General features: G+C 37.7%; 1 protein-coding gene across 2 annotated transcripts in view; it reads right to left on the reverse strand.

Annotated features, from left to right (window-relative positions):
• LOC106919272 (rho GTPase-activating protein 26-like) overlaps nucleotides 1-24,398 on the reverse strand; it is a 69,004-nt gene that overhangs the window by 16,172 nt on the left and 28,434 nt on the right. For both annotated transcript variants that reach the window (XM_088012763.1, XM_014989505.2), the window contains 15 exons: nucleotides 18,268-18,363; nucleotides 16,179-16,240; nucleotides 15,638-15,709; nucleotides 12,230-12,331; nucleotides 12,029-12,139; nucleotides 11,672-11,776; nucleotides 11,195-11,324; nucleotides 10,836-10,936; nucleotides 10,447-10,541; nucleotides 8,535-8,613; nucleotides 7,042-7,078; nucleotides 6,113-6,178; nucleotides 4,618-4,692; nucleotides 4,457-4,541; nucleotides 4,253-4,311 (listed from right to left, as the gene is read on the reverse strand). In XM_088012763.1, coding sequence (XP_087868889.1) covers nucleotides 4,253-4,311; nucleotides 4,457-4,541; nucleotides 4,618-4,692; nucleotides 6,113-6,178; nucleotides 7,042-7,078; nucleotides 8,535-8,613; nucleotides 10,447-10,541; nucleotides 10,836-10,936; nucleotides 11,195-11,324; nucleotides 11,672-11,776; nucleotides 12,029-12,139; nucleotides 12,230-12,331; nucleotides 15,638-15,709; nucleotides 16,179-16,240; nucleotides 18,268-18,363 — 1,275 coding nt within the window. The remainder of the gene's footprint in view (nucleotides 1-4,252; nucleotides 4,312-4,456; nucleotides 4,542-4,617; nucleotides 4,693-6,112; nucleotides 6,179-7,041; nucleotides 7,079-8,534; nucleotides 8,614-10,446; nucleotides 10,542-10,835; nucleotides 10,937-11,194; nucleotides 11,325-11,671; nucleotides 11,777-12,028; nucleotides 12,140-12,229; nucleotides 12,332-15,637; nucleotides 15,710-16,178; nucleotides 16,241-18,267; nucleotides 18,364-24,398) is intronic.

The raw sequence follows: 24,398 nt of genomic DNA on the forward strand, positions 1-24,398 counted from the left end.
TTTAGCATTAAAGAATGTTTATTAATGCATATAAAATATGGAAGTTGCATTTATTAAACTGGCAAAATGGCATAAATATTCAAGTCACATATCAAAACTACCCATAGAAATTTGGACATTAACACTGTAAATCTTACATTAACACTGTAAATCTTACATTAACACTGTAAATCTTACATTAACACTGTAACCTATTAAATTTGCTGGAGATCACTCATCTCTTTGGTCTGAGCTGCTGGAGACTTTGCCTTGTTGATGGTTAAGGCTGACAGACCTGCTATTAAAGCATCACAGCTGTAAGTCAATAGAAAGGTGACAGAGTGCTCACAGTAGATCAGCCCTAAGGATCTGGCTGTCAGCAGGAAGTAATGCAACACCGACTCGACTGCAGGGCTGGAAACCTCTTTCACATACTTTAGCACTAAAAGTATTTCCACATCAAGTCAAATGCTGCAAAAGCCAAAGACTAAAATATAAACCAAAACTATTATTGAGAGTATAAGAAGAGTAGTGCAAGACATCTTAAACATGTCCTAATAAACATCCAGTGTCAACACAGGCAGTCATTTGATCAAAAATATGACACCTACTTGTCATTAACTAATATGAACACTACAAGCTGCAGTAGGTAAAGTTTGTAAATATTTATTTTTTCACTTATTTGTTAAAACTGTTAGTATATCCTGATAGTGGAACATGAAACAGATAATCTGTGAAAAAAATAAAGTTAGTCTGTATTGTCCCAGTGGTCCTGCTGCCGTTTGCAGAAATACACCGCTCTCAGAAACAACCAATCAGAGCCAGGAGGAAGGTCTTAACAGTGTCAATCATGCTTCTGTACATGGTGCTCACATCCTTCCCACAATTAGTGCATGCTGTCATTCAAGCTCAAGATTGCTGGTGTGCTGCGGCTGTGCTCATGTTGGAGAAACATCCTAACCTACCACTGAATGCCAGCCTGGTTATTTTTTCTTAAATGCAATTAAATCCTTTCGTCACAGAGATAAAGAAAATTAGATCAGACATCAACACATGAACATTGTTTAATGAAAAAATAAGAACTTTGTAGGTATGTCATTATTTTTTTCACATGGTTTTAACTGTGAACAGATCCAAGAATATTTTTTTAGAAATTAATAAATTATGTTAACATTTGTTGTCATGACAAATTTTTAAAAAGTTCAAAGGATAAGAATATTTTTTGTGAGGCCCTGTCTACAAAAAGCAGCACTGTAGTTGTGTGGGGAAAAAAACAGAAAGTGTTTGAGAAATAAATTCAACCTGTTCACAGTTTCTCAGTTATGCAAATCTTTCCCATCAGAGCGTGAAGACATTTGCTTTACAAATTAGTGGATAGAGAGAGTTCAGCTCTGAACTGACATGAGGGGAGAGAATAAAGGGCAACGCACATCAGCGGTGTCAAGCAAGTGAAGAAGTACACCCCCATCGTTTTCTATTTAACAACTCACACAGATGGCATCTGATGCCATCAGCACCACCAAGCTGATTTTAAAAACTGTTCCATTTAGAGGAGCTGATTCCTCTGACAAAACATTCTCCAGATAAAGTCCCATAACCTCTCTGTCTCAGAACCGTCAAGAACAACATTCAATTTGAGTTAAAGGCACCAACTGCATTTTAAATATGTTTTAAAGGCACCAGTCAACAGTTTTAGAGGTATCGCTTGATCAAGCATCGACTGTGTCTCACCCATTCTCTAAAGCCAAGAGCAAAATAAAAATCCTTTCACCTGTCAGGTGAAACCAAGCGATGATTTAAAAGATAGCTATCAGTTAATATTTGTTTAATAGGAAAATCCAAACTTGTTAGACCAGCTGATTGCCAAGAGGTTCTCTACTGCCACTGTATTATTTCTCATTTCTTCACTCAATTTAATATAAAACACTATCATCAATTGATTGCTTAGGTTTTAGAGGGTTTAAAAGTGTAACCTCACAGAAAAATATTAGGAAAGAATCATATTAGTTAAAGTGTACAGAGGAAGTTAAAAGGTTCATTGGAAAAACATGTTACAAGCAGATGTAGGCACCCAGTAAAGTTAATAAACTGATATTCTCCTGTCAGTGAGCACAAAAGACAGAAATTAGAAGTCAGATTCTATCCTACCACACCTTCTACTCCTCCTCCCCTTCCTCTTCATTTCCCCTTCCTTCTACACCAAACCAGTTCCCACAATGTCTCTTTCTTTTACTTCAAAAAAAAAGAAAGAGACAAAAAATATCAGATTTTTCTTTGTCTAAATCTGATATTTGACACAGGATGAGAGTAAACAAAGAGGAAACTTGAGGAGGAGCAAAATGAGCGGTGGTGGTGGGAGGAAGTGGCTGAGATGTGAAAGAGAGAAGGAGTGAGGGAGGAGTCTGCAGTGGGAGTTCAAACCAGGACAGCGTCCTCATAGCGCTCTGCTGCTTCTTCTGGGATAAGCCAGGAGACAAAAAAATATGAGAACTCAGTCGCATTCTTCCATGTGCCGATTCATGCCATGTAAAATCTAACATAATCAGAGGCTTTGCAAAAATAGTGCAAAATTTCAATATAGGGAAATCAAACAACAACGATTCCAAACCTTACGTGGAGGAAAGTTCCACATTTAAATATCGCTGAAACTCCACAAGCCTACCACAGACAAACATATAGAAACAGCCTTTTTATTCTCTCTCTGGTTGGCTTGGCTATGTATGGAGCTGCTTCCTGGCAGTGTTGCCAGGGACACAGAGTTATTTCCTGGAGTTCATTCCCATTGCAGCTGAGCTTTCCAAAGGATTAACAGTCAAACATAGAAGACCTGTCTGCCCATCCTTTTCAGCCAAGCTCAATTAAAATAAAATACACTTTATCTTACTTTTTAAAAAATAAAGTAAAAAAAAGAAAAAAATGAGAAAGAAGAGCATATAAACATGCACTGATTTGAAACATATTCATGTCCACTGTAACATTTTCACATACTGTCGACTACCAACCACAGACCTTCGTCTTAGGATAAATTATTTTATTTTTTATTTTTTCATAAATAATGATCTGAAACGTGTGGCATGCATTTGTAGTCAACTACTAAGTAACTACTACTACTAGTAACTACTACTAGTAACTAACTACTAAGTAGTAGAGTCACTACTTTGCAGACCTGCCTTTCACAGCCATAACAGCAATAAATATTTTAGGGAATGTCTCTACAACCTAGAGATGATATTTTTGCTTGTACTGAAACTCAGTCATATTGGATGGGCTGCATCAGTAAACGGTTATGTTAGGTGGATTTGGGTCTGGACTGTGACTGAGCCATACTAACACAGAAATAGGTCTTTATCTGAGGCATTTCACTGTAGCTGCAGCTCCTCCAGAGCTACCACAGACCTTTAGGCTGCTTCACTGATTGACGCTCTCCTTTCTTCATCTATCACTTCAGGTGGATGACAATACTATTTTTTTTACAACAAATTAAAATGATAAAATCTTGACTGTACACTTCAAATTTCTATAAAAATGCTTTAAAAAAATCCAAGCGGATCTGATGGTTCTGATGACTTGTGGAAGAAAATGTGGACCAGCCTCTGCTTGTAAGAGTTTATTTTGTATCCCAGCAGCAGCAGGCGAGGAATGCACTGGGCTGAAACGATTGCTTTGGCTGTTGGACAGTTGTGATAATCAATCTTTTAAAAAGCAGAATAAGCCAAGTTTTTTTTTTTTCCCTCAATAAGCGCTCTACGTATGAAGCAGATACTTTTTTTAAGTTGGGCTTTTGCAATAAATAACCCCAAAAAATAGACTTCAGCTAGTTTGTACCATTACGTTCAGCAGCCTGTGGCTTTTGTCCTTCATGTCAAATTTGAATCTGTATACTTCTCATCTGCACAAGCACACACACACACACGCAGGCTGGAGGGAATCTGCATCACAGACATCATAAAAAAAAAGAACCAGAAGGCTAAAATAATCCCCATTTATCTCATTCATATGCTGGTTCATATGCTGCTGTGTTTTAAACTCATCTAAGCATCTCCTAAAACATAATAAGGGGAAAAAAACTCACATATTACAATGAAAATATCAAAATCCATGCTTAATCCGTACCAAAACTGTCTGGGACGATTCAAGAGGATTTAATCTGAAATCAGCAACAAACCAGCCACTGGATTGCTCTTTGTAGGACTTTGTGTATCTTAATAACTATCTGTCCTGTTTTTATGAGCATTTAGGACGTAAATGAGGTGCACAATAAGAAGAGACTTACTGGCAGCTTTGATGAAACTCCTCTGGTACTGGTACGTCATGAGAGGCGCAGGCAGCATCCTGGAAAACAGAAGATGTCATGTCAATATCTACTCAGCTAATTAAGCAAATGAAATAGCCTGTCTCCTTAAGAGATGAATCAAGCAAAGAGTGTCCAGTTATTAAAGAGATATAAATGAAATGAGCCCATTTTTGCCACACACACCTCAGATAATGCTTGATGGCACTCGTTATTGTTTTAATCTCCCACTCTGGGTTCTCCAGCTCCACATCAGCACACGTCTTAGGATCTGAAATACAAAGATACGACTCAGTTTCCCCGAAATGGATCTGTACATGCTTTTATGTGTGTGTTTCAGTGTTTACCCATAGTCAGGCTCAGTAGTTTTTGTACTTTGGAGCTTACGCCAACGATTCTGTACAGACCCTGCTCATCAATACCTGAAGACGCAGAGATGAAATAAGGAAGTCATGCTGCAGACATTTTAGGTAATTATTAAACAAGGTATATGGAAGGTTGACCGTTCTTCAGTAGATCTCATGTAGTAAACTGAAACACAAAAAACTGCATTTTTTTCTATTTTATTGTTAAATTTGCCTTTTAAGGTACAGAAACCTTCACAAATAGTTGCACCCATAATGTCCTACAAACACAAAATAAATATATAATTTATTGGAGTAACAATGTCAAGAGCTGAGAATGTCATTCGCTCTAACAAGGTCCCTAGTGCCTAGGGAAGGGAAACAGGCCCGCAGTATGATTTACTCTACACCGTACCTAACAGTGAGCATGAGGGGCTTCTCCAGATATTCATACTTTGATTCCCAAACTAATTTGGAGAGGTTCAATAAAATATTGAAGAGTTCAATATTTTAGTAATGAAGTCAAAGTACACAATTTCAGCTGAATCTCTTAGCATTTAGCAAACACACTCCATTTCCAGCTTTGATCTTCACCTTGGGTTGCCCCATGTGGAGGGGAAAATTGTAAGGCAAAATTGTGATGAATCTAAAGAAGGCCAGTCAGAATTGATTGTAATAAATTACTTTATTAGTACATTTCAGCTCATTTCACCATCCAAACTGAATTTACTTAAATAATTAGAAACAAATGACATCATCATACACAGTGTGAATGTCTCTCCTGAAGAGTGAAGAGGCATAAAGAAGGCAGCAACAGATGCTCTGAGGGCATTGGATGAAATAAGGTGGTGTTTTTTTTTGTTTTTTGTTTTCATTTTTAACATGCAGACCTTTACTGTGACATTTTAGGGGAACATCTGAAGGCCAGGAGTGTCCAGAAACATCAAAGAGACGTATACTCATAAGGTGGTAGCTTCAATTTCATTCGTGCCAGACTTCAACTTTTTCAACATGACTTGCAAAGTCAAGGATGCCACGCTAAGTACATAAAAGTGTTATTCCAACAATAGAAACACCATTATTTACATATATAGTGTCATTCTGTTAGTATACCTGGATCAAATCCACAGTATTAATTCCCTCAGTGTTTACTGGTTCATGGACATCTGTTTTCATTGTTTGGTTTTGTTTGACAGTTACATCTGTTTTGGTACAGCTTGATGAAAGGCTCAGTAAATAGATAATGTGCACCAAATATAATGGAGTAATGATTTACAAAGTTGTATCCCTTTTCTAAGACTTCTCAGAGCTACTTTAGGAGCTCAACAACATTTTATAAATGGATTTTTACATGAAGCACTTTCCTGAAATAAACATAAAATAAAAAAATCCATGCCAACTGGGGCAAGCAGATCTCAACTAAATATATGCAAAAGTAAAATAAACCACATGAATTAAGCAGGAGATCAACCAAACAGATATACTGTTAACATTATACCTCGAGTTTCCACAGCGTAGATGAATTTTTTCATGACGTTGAACCCAGTAACATCCAGCTGGGCCACTGTTGATGAGAGGCAAACAAGGATCATGAAACGATTAGCAGCTTATAAAAAAATACATGACGACAGGCTCTTCCTACTTTAGATTTTTATACACTTTGAAAACATTTCTTCTCCTTTCAAGCTTGTCTTTTGGGCTAAGAGCTTGATTTCAAACTCGGAGAGTTGGACATCTGCAAAAAGTTAATTGCATTCCTAAATATTTTTAGGAAAATTAAAAATCTGTTCAATCGCAATATTCAGGCAGGCTGTCTATCTCAGTTTTCCTCCAACTGAGAACCGAAACCTGACCAGATTAAACAACCCCACAGGAGAAAAGCATCAATGGTCGCCTATTTTCTTTTACTCCTAAGCACCCATCTGTCATCACATCACATGTTTTTATTTTACTTTACTCCAAAACTTTGCTCTCCCTAAAGTAATGGCATTACTTTTTTTCAGTTTGCCTCATATATATATAGCTTTAATTTATATTAAAGCTATATGAATGTGTAGTATATAGGGAGGTTTTTGTGTATGTAAGAAAAAGAAAACATTACTTTAATACATTACTTTTGCTAATTGGGTACATTTTCTCTGTCGTACATTTAAGAACTCCACTTTAAGGGTTCACAACTGAGCAAAATCCAGATGTGTTCTGACAAATGGACAAAGCAACCATTGAGTTCAGACGAACGTGTTTAAATCGCACCCTGAGGCCAGCTGAAAGACTGAACTGACACAACTGAACTAACTGTGCTTTTCAACACATTTGCTTAGACACGAGAAGCATCTCACTGCATCAAGGTTAAAAATGTGTTTCCAGTTCAAATATATTAATCTCCAAACCATTTGTATAAATAAATGTTGAAACTGATCAACTTACTGCCTTCAGTTTGGTTGTCTTTGTTGAGATTGTACACCTGAAAACAAGAGAACAATTAGAAGAAGTTATTCTTTTTCATGAATAAAACTTTCTCTAGCAAACCTCCCCTCTTGGTGCATTAATATGTATATGCTATTGAGAAAATGCATCCAGACATCACATTTAATTTTGGTTTTAGAACACCCTGTAAATCCAATTAGCCATATCTGCACAGAAAAATAGAAAGTGATTGCTTTTGTGTGTTATCTATAGCAAAAGTAAAGGACTTTTATTCATAAGACATTTCTTTTATTTGATAAAGTAATTTACACTTAAAGTTGAGTATTTATGCACTTAAATGGTTTTGCTTTTTACAAAGGCAACGGTAAAAGTTTGACAGTTTCTGGTTTTATCTCAAAAAAGAGGTTGAGGTGGTAATGTGACTCATGAAAACAACTGTGTAAATAATCAGTGGTTTATCTACAGTAATGAGGTAAGGTCACATCCATGCGAATATGTGTTGAATAAATGTTCTGAAAAGTACTCCGAGGGTATTATTGTGTACACTGCCCACATTATGGGGGAAGGTCAGTCCAAAAAGGGCTTAAGTCAGCAATTTCAAACTTTCAAGTTTCAAAGGGTGCTGAAAACATTTTCACACCCCTTGAACATTTTCCACAAACACCCGTGTACTTAAGAGGGATTTACTATCACAAACTAACACAAAGCAGTGGATAACTGCGAGGTGAGGCATAAATGATGTGCGGTTTTCAACACTTCTATAAATACACATAAAAAGAAGTGTGACATGCAGTTATATTTAGGTTTGCCTTGAGTCAATACATAGCATAATCTGCTGCAATTGCAGCTGCACATCCTTTGGGGTATGTCTACAAGTTTTTCCCATTATTGACTGAAACAAACAAGTTGAATAGACACAAATAAGCACAGCTGAACTAAAGCCTTTTTAAAATAAAATGAACATTCCTAAGCTTTTCACATAAAAGAAAAACTAAATGGATAAAAATTTGAAAATAAAGCTTATGTTAAAAACTTATTTTTCAAGGGTGGCTTTATCCTGCTGTAATGCTCAATCAGATTGAACTGATTAAACTATAACAGTTACAAAACAAACATGTCTGAACATCAAAGGTGGCTTTACAGATGAGGTAAAAAACACAAGCACATTTTATTTTTCGACGGGTCGCCTGAGTTCTGCAGCTGCACGTTCCAGCTTGCGTGGTGTCAATTACCTTTGCCTTTGCCCGTTTGCATGCGGACATGAGGGAGGTGTCGAGACACGAACGGTTCTGAATGTGGGCGCAGAGAGCATCACTAAAACAGTTAAACGTAGCAAAACGTAAAGTTTGTAAGCCTAAACTAAACCATTTGTTGTACATGTGGAAAAGTTGCACAAAAGCTCAGAGGACATGACGTCCCCTTCTCTCCTCCTTTGTCTCCATCACTGTTTGTCTTCGTCATATAAGCACAAACTAGTAACCATGGTAACCTACCGGTTCTCTACCGTCCATAGCCTCCATCCACAACCTGCGATCCTCCTCAGACAGAGCCTGCATGGTGATTATGCCTTGTCTGCACTCACACACACACACGCACACACACACACACAAGGGACATTAGCGTTTTAAATTTTATGGTAAGTGGCAAACATTTTCAGTTAGAGGCTGTTAGATCAACAAATTTCCCAGTACTGGTCAAATGCACATGAAAGAGCACATCCAAATACCACATTTTGCATAGGAACAAATGCCTTATAAGTAAAGTATACCTGTAATCATGACATTTTATTTGCAAAACTCTGTAGAAGTTAAAAAAAGAAAACACCTTTAAAAAAAACTTTCAGACTGATTTGAATATGAAAATTTTATTTTTCCCCCCCCCAATTGCAAAACGTGTTCTGTTGCACGTTTGAGAGTTCTGATGCTAATCTGCTGAAATCTGATGATCAGCTGCTCAGATCAGATTTTTCACCATAAAAGGATCAGAGGCAGATGATGTACGTTCCCTGAAATATTCATCAGCTAGCAAGAATTCATTAATCCACGAAGAGAAGACGAATCATTCTGAGAGGAGCAGCGTTCGTTGTGTATTCTCACATCTCTGTCACTCACACAGTCTCATTAGCTAAATCTGTCTCTGCCTTCTTACAAGTTCACAATCGATCCTGCTCTAGTCACTCTGTCAGCATGAGAGCATTCATCTTCTTCTTGCTCCCACGCTCTGCGGCAATCATGATCCACTGCCCCAATACAGGACATCACTCATCCAGACGAACTCTGACCAGAAAGCAGACACATCCTGCAGGCTCTGCAGCTATATAAGTAAACCTTCTCAGCCTGTTCTAATAGTGGTGGAGATTTAAGGTGAAAAACTTGGAAACTATATTATCAGTTTGTACAGTCCAAAGTTTTTTTTAAAAAGTTGTTAAGCCACAAGAGACAGAGACTCTTCCTTTAGAAGCATTTATACTTTGTAAAATGTAAAAACAGTATGAAAACACCAATCAAAAAGACTTAAAAGGGAAGAAATGCAAAAGGAGTTTTAGGAGGTAATGTAGAGGAAAATGTGGAAGAGCTAGAGGAAGGACAGCGCAGACAGAGAGCCACCAGGTTTCTTCTTGATTAAGCCAATAGCACCCTCATGTGTCTGTGGGGGCAAATTACAACACCGCAAAACCAAACGTTGGGAATCAGCTTTGTTAAATTGTGTTGATCTAATATACAGGTTCAGCTCAATAAATAAGAACATCAGCAGGTTAATTATTCAAATCAGTTAAAAATGAAAAACTCTTTCATAAAGATTCAACAAAACAATATTTTTAAGTGCTTACTTTTGTTAGATTACATTAGGCTAGGTCATAATGAATCCCAATATTCTGTTTCTTAGAAAATGTGAATGATTTTTGTGATTTCAGGTGAAAAACTGTTTGGAAAGTCACAAACGGTCACTACTACTGAAGCAGGTTGTTCACACAGTGCTGCATTCAAGGATATTAATGGAGAGTTGAGTGGAAGGAAAAAGTATGGTAGAAAAAGGTACACAGCCAACAGGTACTACTGCAAGATTAACAGAATTATGGAGCTAATATCATTTAAGAATTTGTGAACAATTATAAAATATTCCTTTCTTATTTGTTTAATCCTGAGTTTTTGCAGCTATGAGCAAAAACCATTAAACGTAGCAGAAATAAACACTAGCTATTTCAGTTTGCATATGTAATAATTTTACTTTTTGAACTAAATTGTTAAAATAAATAAATGTCTCAATGATATTTCAAGTTGTTTTAGATCCACCTGTCAGTATAAATAAAGCCAAATGATAACAGATGAGTAGGTGAAAGGAAAATGGTTTCAGTATCTTGTCATTTAAAAAGGTGAAGCAGGTGATCAAACAACAAACTCTAACCTGTCCATGGCCTCGACGTCAAAACAGAACCTCTTTTCTATGGACTCTGTCTTCCTCCTGGTGCACGACTTCAGGATGAAACTCTCCTCCTCACCCTGATCAATGTAGTCCAATAATAACATTCACACAAACAGGTATTTCAACTGAACAAGCATTTCACACGGTGATGCAGGTTAGCTTGATGAAGTAAAGTGAAGCAAAGATGAATCACTTCGCTCTTTCTGAAGCTGCAGATTAATTGACGCTCTATATTTCTGACTGAAAATTTATTGCTAAAGTTTTTATGCTTCAAAGTGAAGTGCTACTCTGTGTTGGTCTATTACATAACAAATTGCAGACTGTGGTTTAAAATGAGGACAAGAACCCTGATTGGTGAGTGACACACTCACCATTTTTCCCCCTGATTTGGGGTCAAACACAACCATGGCGAACTTCTTGGGCTCACGGTGGTAAGTGCAGTAGTACTTCACCCAGGTAGAAACAAAGGAACCTGAGAAATAAGGAACAAGAGCTGAGATGAATAATTGCACCAGACAGGACAAGAGGGCGGAGGAATAAAGAGAAAAGTTCAAAGAGACAGAGATGGACAGAAGTAAAACAATAGCAGCAAAAACAAAAAAAGCTGAGTAATTTCCAGGTTCAGGGATAAAATGTGCTACCATGGAAACCACAGGAAGCCTTGGCTGCTGTCAGGTCACAGATACGAGGTGGTTTCTGTAAGCAGAAACCGAGGTGGGCTTTTACTCACGCTTCTCCAGGACAAACAGGTAGCCCTCCATGGTGTGGTGGCTGACACTCTTGTGCTCATGAGGGTTCTCCTTCATCTTCCTCATCAGACTCTCAACCTCAGACCTCGTGCTCTCAAAACGGTTCCTTGTCTGTACGCACAAGTACAAGAAGCAAAAACTGATTAAACATTATCTGATTTGTTTTCTATCAAATTATGCCCACAGGAAACTTCACACACGCAGAATCACATTCAAAAGCATTTAGAGAGAGAAACGTCAATCAAAGCATTTAGTTCCTGGTAATAGGCATATTCTACACATTTACAGTCATGACTTCAGAACAAATATAGCTTTGTTATGGCATAACAATTAAAAACTGCTTACAGGACACCAAACAGCTGGAAACAAACAATACAAAAAGGATTTCAATTGATCCGTAGTCCCAACTACATCTAAACAAAAGTCTAATACATGTATGTTTGTTTTTGGGTTCTTACATTCTGTATGCTGATAGTGAGATCAGTTTTGAAGTGGTTGAAGTCTTTTGCCAGCTCATAGCCATGATGATAGTAGGTGAACAGGCCTTGAAGAAATGCCAACAGCTGAACCAAAGTCCAACAACAACAAAGAGGGAATAAGATGAGCAGGCAAATAAAAATAAAAACACTTTTTCTTGGCAATGTGGGCAACAACTTTCTTTTAAATCTTCAAAAACCACAGCTGAGATGCCCTCAACTAAAAGTCAATCATTTTTTGGTACCAAAAGAAGACATGTCAAGGTGTAATGCAAAACATTCAACAGATAAGTTAAAGGAACAGCTAAAGGTAAATAACAAAATGCAGTGTTGTCTTACAGGCTCCACGAAGTCAAACATCTTCCTCTCTTGGACCTCTTGCACCTTAAAGACGTACTCCAGAGAAACTTCGTAGAAATGTTGCCTTACATGATCCACCTGGTTGTCCGCCTAAAACAGAAAATAAGATGCATACAAGTGGTAAATCACAGGGACAGAAGGAGAAACTCAAGAGATGCAGACGTAGACAAATGTCCTTACTTCATGTAGATGGGACTCTTTTTTCTTTGCTGAAAGGCTCAAATGCTTCTCTAGCACTGCACAATATTTCTCTGTCTCTTTGTCATATTTCTTCTTGGCTTCCTGCCACACAGAATACAACACAATACAGTCTTTCAATCAATATATCAATCAATATATCTTTATTGATGATGCCCTTTTCCAATAGAGGAAGAGCTTCAAGAAGCGCCACACAAACAAGGTGTAACAACAACAAAAGAAGTTCCCTGCACTATAAACATAACTGTGGAAATCTTGTATATTTCCCTCTAAATGGTACCATGTTTGTAAGAAAATGCATTTGCAGATTAAGCCACAGATTTGAGTTGCTGTACCCATTAAAAACCATCTGAGTCCCATCTCAAGAAAAGATTCTGCAACCAGCGAAACTTTAATAATCTCAATTCAGATGGAACTTGTTCGTCCAATATGTCAATTTTCCACTCAACAGAAGTAGATCAGTTGGATCAGTTGTGTTGGTGTTGGAGTGTTGTGTTTCCTCAAACTTTAACCACCCAACTGAATAAACACCAGCAATCAACAGTCAATAACAGAATAAGCTTTCTGGCATTTGCAAAGAGGACTTGGCTAATCTTTCATTGGCACAGTCGACTCGACATATATACAACCCTCAATAATATTAATAATAAAAATAGGAAGATGAAGCAGCAGCAGCTGTTCAGCTGTTTTATGACAAAGAGCCTAAACATTTCTGGAGGTTTTTTCTTCAACATAGAATATGTCCATTTTTTTTATTTTTTTTTTTTACAGGACTCAGACTCAGACTGTCCTTCGTGGGAGCCCAGCTGTTTATCAAACAATAGAACATTTCAGCACATGGACAAAGGCACATGGTCAGATGACAAGCTGGGTGTAGACACCGAGTTTAATTATACTGGGGGAAAGTGTTCAAACTAAGCAACAAACAGCTGTGTCTTTCCACTGGTCCAGATGGGAATTAGGAAACAGCTGCAGAGCACATCAGGAAGGATGAGTCCGATTCTAAATATCAAGGCCTCTGTTCAAAGTCTGCCTCCTTGATTCCCTGTAGAGACTCAGTCTGAAATTACTATCTCTGCAACCAACTTCTGTAAAGGTTTTATTGCAAACTTCACATGCTTCATGTAAAAGATAAAGAAGCATCTGCAATTCAATAAAACCAGCTAAAGGGCAGACTGCTGTTCTTTTTCAATACTTGTATTTAAAAAAGAATTTTGATGAAGAAAAAAGTATTAATTTTTCCCCAGCAGGTGGCAGTGTGGTACAGTAGATGAGGATGTTGTGACCTTTCCCAAGAGGGCCCAAGAAATATTTCTTTACAGAATCCAACATCAGCACTAGGTTGACTCATCACATCTACAATGAAGGCATAAACCGCTGATTCAATATGCCAAGTAAATAATCACAGAAATCCCACAAGGCTTAGTAATACATCATCACACTTCAGGCAAGCATTCACCTCATTCAGTTATTTATCTTACTGAATTAAAATATATCTAATTTTACTGAGCAGGTATTTTGTTGGGGAAGTCTTAAAGACAGTTTATGTGATATCTAGGTTCCTAATTTTCAAATCCAAACAAACTGTTGCAATAATTCCACTAAATATATTTTTGTGTAAACATGCAGATGAAATTTCAAAACAATTGAGGGCAATTGGGACAAAGAGGCAGCCAAGAGGCCGACAGCAACACCGCAGGAGCTGCAGCCATTTCCCACTAGGTTGTGGTATTTATGTGACAACAATCTGATGTGTTTCCCATGTGTCCTGACAAAGAAGCAGGACAGAAGCCTTTTTTTTCCCCCTGGAAAAAACACTCAAGTTTGGTTACAATCTACCAAAATGTGTTATGGTTTGATGAAAACCAACAAGAACTTTTGTGCCACAGTGCCAAAAGCTGTGTTTGGCACAAAAGCAACATGTGCTTCACCATGAAACACCAAACCCACTGTGAAGCACAGTGGAGAAAGCATCATGCTCTGGGATTCTCAGTGTGGATAAGAGCTGCCCTCATGATCTCAGAGATTTGGAGAAATTAGTTGAGATGGATAAACATTACCATGACAAACTGAAACATTCTGGGGAAACTCCTACACAAAAAGACTGAAAGCTAAAAGAAGAAAAATAAGTGAAAAGGTGCAAAATTTTAACATACCACACTAAATTAAAGCTCTTTGAAATAACCACAGTTGAAACAAAGAGCCACACATAGGTGAAAGTTATTTATAACACACATTAAAAGCAGGAAGTCAAGAAGATTGTCTAATGTGCAGGGATAGGTTATCAGTAATTTACACCCAACATGTTTGTTTGTGCTCATTGTTGATTCTCAACGTATTTACTTAATTCAAGCATTGTTAAAAGAGAACAAAGAGTGGCATCATATTACCAGCAGCACATCCTGTACAAATGCTGGTTTGAGTTTTCACTAATATTTTCATGACCCTCAAATTCATCTGGGAATAATGTTAGGATGTACAACTAGAGCTGTGCCTTCACCTCACATTTGTTTCTTCAGCGGTAGGTCAAACTGCGTCAAACAAAGACTTTACCAGTTCGCTTAGTGCTTAACTAGGATTATCATTGTGACCTAGAGACTGTACATCCGATCACTGTGCCACCATCAGACAATGACTGAAAACAAAGGGAATGGTCAACAGTGGACTACGAACAATGTTTTATGGAAATCTGTGCCGTTGCTTATTTAGGTCCTCCAGCTACTAACTGCATGGATCAAGCTTACCATGACCTAATAAAGGAAGATTATAATCTGTCATATTTACTACACAGAGAAAGGGTAATACTAAAAATGTGTTGAATCTGAAAAAAGCTCCTGTTTGGGGATTGTTGGGATTGTTTTTACAACCCTGATCTATTTTTGGGTCTGGAGCTACCAACACTGTATTTTGGTTCATACTCATCATATTTTAAATCAAATTAAAGATGCCTGCTTGAAATATAAGATTTGTTTTCCCTTTACAATGGGATTAATGGTGAGGCAGAGGCAGCAGTGGATCCACGTCTGTCTGAACTGTTCTCAGATATTGTCCAAGTTCTACCAAAAGTAGTATGTAAGACCTATGTCAGTTCTTACTGCAGTTTTTTTTATAAGCAAGTTTTATTCCCATCTTCCTTTACCCTTTCAAGCACAAGCAGGAAACATTTTAAATATTTTTCTGTAAATATGAGAGCTATGTGAGATTTATTTTAAAAAGCATACAACCTCTATCAAGGTTTTGTGTGTTGTCCAACTGCTAGAGCAACAAAAAAAAGGTTTATTGATCAATGTTTCACTGGCAGTGTGACACATCAATACTCATTCACAGCTCATGTATGTCCATTTTATTTCTGGGACTGGTCCTGTGATAGTACACAGTTGCTCCTCTTACCTTGGCTGCACTGATCTGCTCTTTCCTAAACCTTTCCAGTGGAATAATCAACACATCGTTGGCGTTTTCGATCTATAGAAGGATATACACACACACACACACACACACACACACACACACAGACATGTTTCTCATTCAGCGGCAGTATATCTTATGGCATGTGTGATATGAACTTAATTAATAATTATCAAACTAGAGCTGTTCAAGTTCAAAGAATATTAACAAAATCTAGCAAAGAGACAAATTATTTAATGCAAAATATCACAAGATACTATCGATGGGTTTCTTAAAGATTTTATATCATCAAATACTTATTTGAACGTGAAAATAAATTCCAGAATTGTCAGACTATGCTGAAATTTTGTGTAGTAGATAAAGATCACAGAGGCCAAAACTTACTTGTAAATTTGAATATGGTACGACATAAGGAAGAATGGTCTTCATGTTTTGACCAAAGATTTTCTTATGTCAAATAAAGGAAAAAAGCAAAACAGAAATATCCTAATATGTATTCAAAGTAATCAATGCTTTAGTCTCTCACCATCCTTGTCCTTTCATCCTCCAGGTTTTGTAGGACAGCTGCAAACTCCTGAAGTGACTTGGCTGAGGAAAGTCACGTTGGTAAAAGCAACAAATTAGACAGATGAAAACAATAAACAAAACAAGAAGGGGTCTTACCTTGAAACAAAACTTTAATTCAATCCAGTTCAGATTATTTTTTAATATAAGTACAGGCAAATGCCAACATGTGGGTTTGAATGGAATTCAGAAAACTCTGTAAACTCATTTTGACACAGTCAAGAAATTAACTGGGAATGAAATCCCTCTTCAGAGGGTTTGTCTGATGTTTTCACAGTGAACACAGTTTCCCGGATCACTGGCAAGCGAGACACTCCTACATTGTTTGGGTCAGAGTTTCCACTTGAGTTGCCTCTGCCTGTCTGACACTTCAGGCGGATATACTAACACAGACACACTTCAGATCACACTGAGCACGTGCAGAAAGGGGGAGTACTTGTGAAAATGACAGCTTCCACAGGAAACACAATCACTACTGCTGTACAGTCAGATTTTACAAATATTTTATCCAGTCATGTAGAATTATGTCTTAATTTCACCTGTTTCTTAATATGCATCACCTTGCAGCAGCAGACTCTGTAGCAGGGAGAATATCAGTTCTGACATGTCTATGAATACTCCACACAAACAACAGTTCAGCCCAGTTGAGTATCAAGCTGTTCAGGAAAGATAGCTGGGGACAGTTAAACAACAGTAGTGGGTGGGACAGAGCGAAGCCCGGAGCCGCGGCCTGCACAGACAGAGCCGGGCAGTCATGAGAGGGGTGTGGCGCCGGCACTCCTACTGACACAGCAGGATGTTTGAACAGAAATTGTCCAGATGAGTACTGGGAATTAATAGTTTTATTCTAGAGCACAACAACATTGATATCAGGCTGACCCTGTTAGCTTTAGGTCTGCAACTCTTAAAAAGTGACTTATTTCTTTGTTTCTCCGTTGAATACATTTGTGTCTGAGGCTTTAGCAATTAAAAACAAAAGATAGATCAAAGTTTGATTTGCACTTTCTTGGATTAAAATATATAACTTTTGAAATCTTTTAAGTCTGCAGAGGAAATGTCAATTTGAAAAATATTAAGCAATGCTGCATTTGCTATTCCTCTGAAATGGTAAGGAAGAACAGATGTGCATCTCACTTGACTTCAGATAGACAGTAAATATCATAATAAACCGCACCAATAGTTTGTTTTGTGATTCATACCCTTTTAGTTTCTTGGTAATCCCTTTGTCAGTAAATGTAGCTCTGAAATAACTTATTATGACACAATAAAAACAAACTGCTACCAGATAACTGTCACAGCATAACTAAAAATTCAAAACTGAAATAAAACTCAGGAATGGAGCAAAGCTCTGAGTTTATGAAACCAATATGTGAAAAGTAGAGTCTGACATGAGAGCCAGTGTGCGTCCAGTAGCCCTCAGCCAGACCATGAAAGCAAAAATGCAACAAGAAGAGGTGTTTCTGTGTGCTTTTAGAGAATTTGCCCTGTGTTGTATTTTTCAATTAAAAACTAAAACAGAAGGTACAGTGCTATGAAAAAGTATCTGACTTCTTGCAGATTGCTTTTAGGTGTAAGGGGCAGTTCATTTGTTCTGATCCAAACTCGTTTGGTTTGGATCAGGTTTTAATCTTAATAGGTGAAATTTCAAAGAGTTAAATGAGCGAAGAACTCAAAAACTTAATAAATCTATAATACTATTTTATGGCTCAATAATTTGCATCTAATTTAAAAGATGAATTCCTAAGATAAATGAGGAGACTTAAAGTAAAGATGCTGAAATCCTTTTGAATAGTAGTCAAAATGTACCACAGACTGTCACATCATGATAACTTTTGTTTTGTTTAAATGTTTACTATAGACAAAGTTTAATCCCAAAGTACATCAGGGATTCTGAAAACATCTTTGCAGATGAAAAGTAAAAAATATATGAGGAGGCTTTTAAAAATGATCTGACACGCCTGTTCTCTTCTACACTGCATTGTCATGAATCCATTCACAGGCATTCTTTTTCTGACACACCGATTTCTAGGGTAACATTTCAACACACTCACCAATGCATATCTCGTCATCTGTCTCAGCATCACCAATACACTGGAATTTGAAGTCGTTGAGAGAGTCTGCAAACTTCCTCTTTGCTGTTGACAAACCTGACGGAACAGAAAAATAAGAAGAGTCATGTTAACTGAGGCACATTATAAATAATATGCATTTCTAAATGAAATTCACCTTAAACTGTGAATGTGGATGTTATCGGTTGCATAGACTCATAAAAGGCATTGCATGTTTGTGTAAACTTTGCCTTAAAATATGTTAGATACCTGCCTTCTATTGCAGTTTCTTAGAATAAGTAACCTATCTTATGTTATGACATCTCTTGTTTATCTGCACATATGTTCGTGCTGCAAAGGTTCAAAAAGTTCTATTAACCTTAAGTCACATTAGCCACATAAGGCAGTAAAAATCCTTCAACAGTTGCATGTGGATCCAAATAAAACATAAGGCACTAAAAGCGCCAAGGAGATAGACACTCGCAGCAAGTTTGGCTTCTCTTGCATTATAACTCACGGGCAGATTTGGCTTCACTACAGCATTTCCTGTTGCTGGGCTGGCTGAGGTCAGCCGCACACACAGGCTCAGAGTGAAATAGGGGCAGGATAATGAGGAAGGCACAAACGGAGACACATTATTCATACGTTTCTTAGAAACCACACGTTGTGGGGGAGACTCACCGAAACCAGGGTCTCGCATGCAATCCTGACTAAAGGAATCAAGGCGCTCAAGTAGACTTAAAATAATGATCGTTTTATATGGCTGGTTTGGGGATAATATCTGGTCTTGTGTTTTGGTGGTCAAAGAAGAAAGAGAAAGACTTAAAGGGGTAACATTATGATGTGGTAAAACTCAGCAGGGAAGTCCTACTTTTTAAGGAGCAGGACATATTCAGAACGAAAGTACCGTTCGAAATCCAATGATAGTTTAGAAAACAACGATAGGATTTGACAAAAATGACAGAAATGGACAAACCATGTCTCTTACAGAAACATGTGGGAGTCATGGGAAGGACATTGAGTGTAAAGAAGACAGGCAGTAGTTGGCTTTGCTCGTGTACATGCTGCAGGATCGGTGCAGTTTGCCAGTCAGAAATGAATCCCAGGCCTCTCGAGTCCTGACGGAACTGCCAGAGAATTAGACATGCTGCTGGCACACACTGACGTACATCATTTTCTCTCTTAAGACTGACACAATGAATCACTGTAGGATGTCACCAAGCAATGAGCCAGAGTTGCTTTACCTCATTAAAAGTATCCAAAGAATGATGAAGCTGAAGCCAAAGTCTGAATTTGAAAGATAAGAACTTTAAATACCAAAAATCTGCTAGTACTAACAGATTAGTAGTCTCAGATTGGAACCAAACACTGTTAACAGTAGAGGTGTGTAGCATCTAATACACATTTAATTAATTGAATTACTGTAACATGTTTAATCGATTATTGTTTCTGATGGCCACCAGAGGGCAATTCTTGTATTCCAATAAAAATGGCTGTGTTCCCCCATTACCTCTGTGAATAGTTTTCTAAAAATGTGCACTGCAAATGGCTCACTTTTAGTTCCGTGCAGCATCATGTTCAGTTAAATCTCAGGGGAAAAAGCCAAAAAAACAGAGTTTATTCTTAAGACCAGGGTTACTGTGATCTCTTAACTTTTGCATTTTTTTAAACTTGAATCTTTCTGGGCAATAGGGTACTTACCTGTGACCATTATTTACCCTCCTTTATTCCCACTTAGGATACAACAATTTACTCAGACAGAAGTTGACCTCATAAATGACCCTGGTAGGGGAAAGGTACTTTGATGGGTGGAGCTTATCATCTAAATTAGCTCTTCTGAAAGTGCCAGTATTTTATTTCACGCCTTACTTTAAATCCTATTGTAAGGACCTTTTTAATATGTTTTTCCATTTCTACTTTGGCTACCTGCAGACAAATCCACAACTTTAACGCTTAGGCTAATTCACACAGGAGATCTTGATGCTAAACTCCATTTTCTTTTTTTTCTTTTGCTGAAATCCAAATTTATTTTGTAGTTGTTAAGATAACATGATCACAATCAAACTTCTGTGTGAACGTCAACCCACATGCACAGACAGGGTTGCAACTACATATTATTCAGGTGGATGCGAAAACATAAATCGGCGCTTCTCCCCCGAAGGAAGGTTGAAGGAGCGTAGAAAACATACGCTCGCTCTACCCCACCCCTCGAGACGAAGACACGTGAAAGGTAAGACTCGCTACATTTACCCCGTTATGTGCGCGAGGTGAAGGAGCATAAGGGCGCGCTGAAGTGTATGCGAAGACATCATCGGCGCGCCGCCCCCTCCAGAAGGGGTTTTGACGCCCCGTCTGGTGCAGCGCAACTATGCGTTGCATGCTCTGCATACCCACTTTTTGCGCCACTGTGCTCAGATGAAGTACATGCACCATATTGCTTTTGATAAAACTTCAATGGCAGAAATGATTACAACACAGTTTTGATTTAAAGGGCAAATCTTTACTCAATCAAACAGACTTTTCGTCTGTATCAAGTTCTTTCAGAACCATTAAACATTGGAAAGCATGGCTGCAATGTGAACTTCCATTATATAACAGCATCTAAACAAAGTTTTCTATCACACATTTTTCACTAACCTTTTATTTGCTCTGTTTAAACAATGACACAATGTTTGCAGCATGGGTGGCCTCTGAGAGAATGAAAGCCAGCTCTGCCAGCAATGACGTCTTGTATTTTTGTGCATTGCGAGAACGCCATCACTCATTTAACACATACCCTTACTTCATTCTGTTCTTTCTGGTTTCTCCTTCCTACCACTGACAGTTCCCCTCTGCACCTTGCAAGAACAGCGAAACTCGTTATTTTTTTCTTCTGTGACTCTAGCCTTTGCTTCTCCAAGTGGTCCCTCTCATAAACTAACCACAAACCAATGATTAAGACAACAGAAGCTTTCAGAAGAGTAAACTCTCATCCCAGAATTCACTTTGCGGTAAGGGCCAGCACATTCTATGCTCAAAACAAAGTCAAATATAATTTCTTAACTTTAAGGTGATTGTCCAACATGCATAAAGTACAGCAGACTAATTAGTCTCACAATGGTTTGAAAATGTGCAAGTACACAAGTACTAAATCGTCTCATGTTATCAAGCCAGTAAATGTTCACACCTCAGCAAATACTGAAGGTGCTTCAGTATTTATAATACTACTGTTTACACAAAACGATTGACTAATGAGTAATGGACAGATACTTATAGGAACCCTGAATGAGAGGTAAAATAAATCACCCAACCACTGGAGAGCTGTACCAAAGAGAGTTGATTTAGCGTCTCTACGTCTCCAAAACAACCATTACACTCATTCTATGCACCAACCGGTTGTTTGACTAGCATCACAAATGTAAACATAGAGTTTGCTAAACATGGCAAGGACTGTTTTTAGTCAAATAAGACTAAGACGGAGGTTTCCTACTACAAACATTCTGGGTGGGTTTGGCATTAAACAAAGGATAATTATTTAGAAATGCACCTCATACCAGTGCTGAACCGTGAATAGGCGGAGGTTCACTGTACAGGCAGTGCTGACAAATTTGAACCCACATGTCCGTGAGTGTTCTATCAGTATTGACACACATACACACACACGCACACACGCACGCACACACACACACGCACACACACACACACACACACACACACACAGAAACAAATCATAGCTCTGAGATCATTCAAACTAAACTTGCAAATCAAAACCATATTGTTGGCCAACACGTTTCTCTAAAATATGTCCAACATAAGTGGATTCCAATAAAATAAGGCAATGTAGCAACAAGTACATTGTCCAGAGAGACTGTTGTGTAGGAGAAGGTCAATAACAAAACAGTAAAGCCTTCACATTTATGAAATCTATTCTAAAGTGGTGTGTCACATGTTCCTGTTTAGCAGATAGTTAAACAATGGCAACAATGAGCAGATAAAAGACCAAACTTAGCGAGGCGAACAGTATAAATGACTTTTAGGTTTGTCAGTGTTTAATGAGAAATCTGCTTTTTTCTATGACTCAAAGTAAAGCAATCTTAGTTTGATTTAGTCATGATTATACAAAACCATTTTCACATATTTGCTTTGAACAGAAACAGAACATTTCTTTAATGAATTAAATCCGCATTTGGAAGTTACCTTTTTGGATTTATTTAGGTTATCTTTAGCCAATATTAAATGATGATCCATTTCTCAGTAAGGATTATGGCTAAGTTTACACGGGACTGCTGTGTATAAACTGCCAGTATTTTCAGGCGTTGATTGGGAAAAGCTTCACGTTTAGATGGCATCATCAAGATGCCTTGAGTCAGCTGTAGTTGTCATGCCAGGCCACTAGATGGCACTGTGATTTTAACGTCATCAAATGCACATGTGCTTTTGACCCTTAACTTTCAAACAGTACCTTGTCTCCGTCTCCCATGACCAAGGTTTTCGTGTAACACATATTCCTTATCAACAACACAGCACAACTGTTTTTGTTGTCATCTGCTTGTGCAAGAGTAGACTAAACCCTCTAGCTGTGCATTCTGTGCATGTGCGCTTTCACACCTGCAGACTATTTCACACCTCTGAGGGGGGTGCTACAGGGAAGTTTCACTCACACCTGGTTTCAAAAGGTGCCAGTAGGAGAGACTGTGGTCATTGGTGTCATGAAGGCAAGCGGCTGGACTGCAACAAAAATCTTAGTTTAGCTGAAGAGTGGCTCTTTGTAAATGGGCCTATATAATGACTAAGTGATGATCCAAAGTGTGATTAAAAGAAAGATGGAAGCAAACAAAAGAAATCTGTTATAATGTCAAAAACAAATACTTTCTCCCCAAAAAGCAAAAACAGAAGAAATGTGGAGATACTTTTTCACATTATTTTATTTCATGTAAAAAAAAACAAACAGAGTTAAATTAATTTTTTTTTTTTTTGCTTCTGCAGCATTCCATCATTGCTACGGCTGATTTATTACTAGACCTATTGTTAATGTGACAAAAATTATCCAGGGTAGGGAAATATGTGAAATATTTATAATATGCTATTTCAGATTTCAAGTTCAAATAAAAACAACACATTGCTGATTGTACATTATGCATAAACAATGTTCTCTTGCTGTGTTTTTTTTCTCGGGTGTGTGGTTGTGTGTGTGTGTGCAAGCCTGTTAGCCAGTCCAGCCAAGAAGGACAGCAGAGGATGGTGAAATCTAAAAATAGGTGACCCTGTTGACACAGGCCTTGTCCTTTTCCTCTCTTCTATCACTTATAAGAAAGGATTCCTGCCATGCCTCTGTCCTTCATCCCTTACTAAACACACAATGCTGGGAAATGAAGGCAAATGTCTTTTTTTTTTTAAATAGTGCCTTTTAGCATTACAAATAAAAATTGCTTATTGCTTGTACAATAAGCAAGAGCCCCACAAGACTCCAATCCTGGACTTGATGCAAACCAAAATAGCTACTGTGCATACTAATACGTTTATCGCAAATCCGTTATCATCACCATATTCACTGTTAGCAAAATTGTAAAAGTTACATTTAAATCCAACATTTATTGGACTTAATTTTCCAGAAGTCATGAATTCATCTTTTGCATGCCAATTCTATAAACCACCTGTTGGATTTTTACTGCAAATGCTCGCACCTGATGTTTCCACCGGGTTTGCAGAAAGATTTACAGTGACAGATGTGAAAGAGGGAAGCGAGGTAAATGTGGATATATCTCAACAGATAAAAAAAAATCGAGAAATTTTTATCAGTATCAGTAGTGTAATCACTTTGCTTTCATTTAAATGAAATCCTATGTACCGTAAATCTGTAATCCTTTCTTCTCTAAACTGACTCCTCTACCAATATGAACAATAAGTGAGGATCTGTTCAATCACAATTCAAGGGCAAGTTATTTCAGAATATAAAAATCAGAGATTGGAATTGGCAGAGAATTTTGTAATAGGTGCATTTTTACAATTTGTGCTTTGACAAATCAACTTTTTACAGAGATTTGTCACTTTCAAACCAAAAGTGTTTTTGTCAAGTGAGAAATTGGGTGAGAATAATTATTTGAACTGTAACATTTGACTCATGCTCAGTTAGTAGTTTAACAATGACATCTGCA

The sequence above is a fragment of the Poecilia mexicana genome, unplaced genomic scaffold, assembly GCF_051168715.1.
Source record: "Poecilia mexicana isolate PSO_F unplaced genomic scaffold, ASM5116871v1 scaffold_14, whole genome shotgun sequence".
In the NCBI taxonomy this organism is placed as follows: domain Eukaryota; kingdom Metazoa; phylum Chordata; class Actinopteri; order Cyprinodontiformes; family Poeciliidae; genus Poecilia; species Poecilia mexicana.